Genomic DNA, 5,259 nt, shown 5'->3' on the forward strand with positions numbered 1-5,259 from the left:
AAAACATCGCTAATCGGTTCAGTATGAACGGAAGTACTGTTCAAACATAATGTCAATGTTAGTACATTGCACTTAAATATCATCTGGAAAAGAAACACGATAAAACACTGTTTATATAACTTACTCACACAGTGGCATATCCAGATATTGATAAACAGTAGGGCTAAATTAGGTCCATAGGTGAGCCGGAATAACTAATGAAAGGCATTCTCCACTTTAACACCAATATTGCAAACACGACTACGACGCGTTTAAACGTGGGGGGGGGGGGGGGGGGGGGGGGGCGTACGTCAGTTCCATCCTTTGTTGGATACGCCACTGTATTTATTTGTATAGGTCCTATATAACGTGGGCTTTTATGGAATTATTACCTAGTTCGTGACTGGCTATCATCCAAAAGATAATAAGCTCAAGGACATTCAACTGGGCTATACTTATGCCTGCAATATTCTTTAATCAGCGTTTCTGCAACAGTGCGATACTATGTCAAACTAGAAGGAGATACTAGGGATATAGGAGGTGGTGGATTGCTAATTAAGTCGTACTTGTGTTGGATCGTGCGATCATAAGAAACGAAAATGGAGAATGTTTCCAGAGTCGTTGGACCCGAAGAAATGTCCTTTTCTGCTGCGGACTACGGGGTTTTAGGTGTCATGCTCACCTTGTCTCTCGGCATCGGTTTCTACCAGGCTTGCAGCGGCGGGAAGCAGAGGACGGCTGAGGAGTTCTTGATGGCCAATCGTAGCATGCACCCGGTCCCCGTGGCCCTGTCGCTGGTGGCCAGCTTTATCTCAGCCATAACTTTCCTGGGCACCCCTTCTGAAAACTATGTCCACGGTATCATGCATAGCTGGAACTGGTTGGCCAGTATATTCTCATCTCTCGCCACGGTGGTCTTATTCATGCCGACATTTTACGAGCTGGGTCTTACAAGTTCAAATGAGGTAGGTGCGAATATTGTAACATGAAACTGGACAACTTAGAGCTTAAAACAGTATTGTTTTTCGTTTTCTGTGGTCTCTCGATCTTTCAAGGGTTTTCAATTTATTCAGCCTTTGAATATTGTAACATGAAACTGGACAATTTAGAGCATAAAACACCATTTGTTTTCCATTTTCTATGGTCTCTCGATCTTTCATAGGTTTTCAATTGTATTCAGCCTTTGTCAATTCTGCAGGTAATTACTAAAATGATATCGCACAGTTCCCTTTCAATTTTGAAAGAAAAAAGAGAAACAAAAGTCGTCAGAGTTTTGATTCATATCTATACAGCCGGGGTAATATTGGAGCAATTTGAGCACCTTGCAGGGTGGATATGTGCGCTATATAAATATCCAATATTATTAATATTATTATAACAATAATAACAACAAATATTTTCTTTATGGGCAGTACCTGGAGCGACGGTTTAGCAGAGGTGTTCGCTTTCTTGGTACCTTCATGTTTACGTTCTATATGGTAAGTTGCAATCCTCCTGTTTTCGATACTCTGAAGAAATATGCTCATAACGGAGGTACCGTGGTTTAATGGTTCACTCACCAAACTCTCAATCCAAGAGTTGATGGGTTCAAATCTCAGCCCGGTACTAACGTCCCTAGGCAAGGCATTAGTTCCACATTTTGCCACTTTCAACCTTGGTGTAGATATATCACGTGTAGGGGTCACATGCTTACTCTGCATAAGTATTGTTATGTCACTGATCACATACAAGATAAAATATTGTCAGGTCCCTGGCAATAGCTGCGATAATAATCATTTTAGGGCCGTCAGGAACAGGAAGAACAGTACATTGATGCAAATGAGGCTTCCATTAAAGGTACTATGTCCCTTTTGCAAGGTCAAATTCCCGGATGGCATTTGAAAGATAATACTAATTTAGAACTCCCCTTAAAAAAATGGGACTTGAAAATGTCTTTAATTGGGAAAATAACGAGTATTAGTTGTCAAATCGACTTAGGAGCTATAGAGCCATTAAGTAATAGTCTTGATTTTCAGACCATTGTAATGCATGGTCGTATGTTTTATGCTGCGCAAAGATTCAATCAGTTTGATTTTGGCCATTACAAGAAGTGGATTAGTGATGTAGACAAATCCTTTACAGCTCATTTTATGTATGTTATTACCAAAGAAGAAGAAAAAGCCAGTCAGTCACTCAATACTGACAATAGTGTCTGACAGTGAAGTCTAGCAAGTAAACGGGGTTCCTTGCATAAGTTGAATACTAGGACACTGCTAACTCTTAAATTTCACAGATAGGACATATCTACATGATATATTCATAATTCCTGCAAAGTTCAACAGAATTTGAGGTTGGCTGCAAAGGGACATAGTATCTTTAACATACAGATAATATAGATTAGTCTGCATATAGTGCTATGTCACTGATCACATACAGGATATTGTCAGTTACCTGGCAATAGCTGCGATAATAATCATTTCAGGGCCATCAATCAAGAATAACAGTACTGGTGCTGATGAGGCTTCCATACAAAAAAAGATTATTATAATTATCATTATTATAGTTATTATAAGATGTAGTAATAGTAGTAGAAGTAGTAGTATAGTAGTAGAAGTAGTAGTAGTAGTAGTAGTAGTAGTAGTAATAGTAGTAGTAACATTACTACCATCGTCATTATCATCATCATCATTACCATCATCATTACCATTAAATGGGGCAACGTAAACTTTACTACGATGTTCAGATGTTAATAGTTGTGAGCACATAATAGTGAAATCATTAACGCATAAAGACCAAGGTAGGGCCGGCCTGCGCATATTTTTTTTTTTTACACAAGTGTTTAGCCAGTTCAGTCAAATACACTGTGCGAATGACTGGAGACAGAGTCTAACATTACTCTTCGCGGTATTTTTGGATTGCTGAAGCTGTACATACTCAGGCGTGCAGCTAGCATCGGCTGCGATTACCTACATTAATAATTATTGATTGCCTACAATTATTGTAGGCAGGGGCGGCGATCGCGGGGGTGGGGTCACGTTCCCCCCTCATTTCTTTATAGGGGGTATCGTCCCCCCCCCCCTCGGAAAATTCGAAAAAGTGCACACAAAAAATGTGTATAGCAAATACTGACTAAAAACTGAAACACACTTATAAGCTCTGGAGGGCCCAAGAGTACAGCGTTTAGACTAATAAAAATGCAAAAAATCTTCTCGCTCGGTCGCTAGCATCACTCGCATAATATCCTTCAAAACATACAATATTGTAGAACATCTGTATTCAGTTAGTATCATGTAAGCACAGTTTACACTGTATGTTTACAAGATTCAGAGTTATAGAAAGAGATCAGTGCTACAAAATTGAATATTTCGCTTGCTCTTTGCAGTATTAAATGAGTTACTACAACAAAGTGTATATATTTGCCAGGCTGATATTTGCCATTTCAACTCCCGTAGCGATATCAATATACACTTATATAACAAAGGCCTAGAGTGGAAAATAGAAATCCCATCCATGCCCAAGCTCCCTGCTGATACTAAAATTAGCCTAATAAACTGATATTAACAACCCTTCGGACTGCAGACTAATTTCCAGCAAAGTAAAGGTGAAGTGTAAAAAAAAGAGGTATATTGCTTGGTTTTATACTATAGTTTTGCTAGGGAAAGTAATTTTTTAATACAACAAAACTTCAAAACCTGTGAAGGGTAGTCGGTACCGTCACCTTCGCCCCTCTCGTTCACTATGCTCCCTCGTCCCTCGCACAAGCGTACTGAGAGGAGCTTGGGGGAAGTTGCCCCCCCCCCCACAAAAATTCAAACGTTTTTTTCTCACTTTTTTGCAAATTATACTTTTGATACCTAATTTGTGACAATGACAGGTCATTTATTGGCGTGGGGTCAAGGGGGCGGAGCCTCCTAAAACTCAGGGGTTTTAATTAGGCATTTAATTATGGTCAGGTAAGCCCCCGCGTTTGTATGCGTTTATGGAAAATTCCCATATGTACAGTCGGGCAAAAAATATGCTTATTTGGAAGCCAACATGTCAAGGTTCGCGGCACCTTCACTTTTTTTGAAAAAGTATGTTGAAGAGAACCTGCCAGTCTCACAAAATATAAGATATCAAAATATGCTCATCTGACCGTAATTATAATACCTAAAATCCCAGAGCTTTAAGAGGCTCCGCCCCCTTGACCCCACGTATTTCCTTCAATCTATCCTCTTCTTTTTCGTCATGTATTTCTTTGTTTTTTCATATAAATGTATCCTCTTCTCTTCCGTTATGTATTTCTTTGTTTTTCCTTTTCATATCCTCTCCACTCTCCTTATGTATTTCTTTGTTTTTCCTTTTCTATTATCTTCCCTTCCCTGGGTGTACGGGTTTCCCTTGCTTGCACGGTCAAGTACTATAGGTCAAGGTGTAATAGGTGTAATACTGATACATGTATACATAACAGAAGAGTAATGTTGATTGACAAGTAATGGTTATTTTTAAAACGATATTTAGACATAGCTCCGTATACTATTAAATGTACAAAAAATATACACGTTAATATAGTCAAGCCCAGTTCCATTCTTTGGCAAGATTTTCTTTTGATTTGTTAATACATATGAATGTAAAACTTGTTTTTTTCTATTTTCATATATATACACACAAATAATACGGTATCGTGTAACTTTTTTCCATTTATAAAAGAAAAGAAAAAAAAACACAAAGTGAAAGCATTATAATGAAAGATAACAAATCTTTGAACAAATACAATCATCAATGTGTTCATAAAAATGAAAAGGATGTATTAGAAAATACAGATGTATTAGATCATACAGATATGCGTACACTGTGTTGTACACTTTGGACCAATTACATATATATCGTTAAGTTTAATTTTTTTACTATGTACAATGCAATCCCATGTACTTTATTTTATTTTGTTGGAAATGGATATAAATGAAACGAAACGAAACGAAACGAAACATGCACAAATCCTGTAAAAGCTTAAGGGCAGCTATAAACTTTAACAAGCAAGTGTTTAAAAGGAAGACAAGTAAAATAAAGTCGAGCCCACGACTCTCAAGGCACCATTTCAAGTATAGTTCGGCGCCAACGAAGAGCATCGCGGGGAATAAACCTTGTGAACTTTTTAAGACATTCTACAGAGCAGTGAAGCACCGGGTACGTGATAATATTTGGAATAGCCTTTCCAGTTTATCAAAAGTGCTAAATCCCTGTCAATGTTATGTCATCATGAGCACAAGCGGATACCAGGGCTCAGGCGCGTACGCAGGATTTTTTCAAGGGGGGGGGGGG

General features: G+C 38.4%; 1 protein-coding gene across 1 annotated transcript in view; it reads left to right on the forward strand.

The window, feature by feature from the left end:
* Positions 1 to 283: 283 nt before the first annotated feature.
* Positions 284 to 5,259, forward strand: part of LOC576134 (sodium-coupled monocarboxylate transporter 1) — a gene marked incomplete in the record, with an annotated part of 19,137 nt that continues 14,161 nt past the window's right edge. Inside the window, 2 exon segments of the mRNA XM_030991889.1 lie at positions 284 to 944; positions 1,392 to 1,457. Of these exon segments, the coding sequence (XP_030847749.1) occupies positions 579 to 944; positions 1,392 to 1,457 (432 nt within the window).

This window comes from Strongylocentrotus purpuratus, unplaced genomic scaffold, assembly GCF_000002235.5.
Source record: "Strongylocentrotus purpuratus isolate Spur 01 unplaced genomic scaffold, Spur_5.0 spur5_scaffold_2, whole genome shotgun sequence".
NCBI lineage: Eukaryota > Metazoa > Echinodermata > Echinoidea > Camarodonta > Strongylocentrotidae > Strongylocentrotus > Strongylocentrotus purpuratus.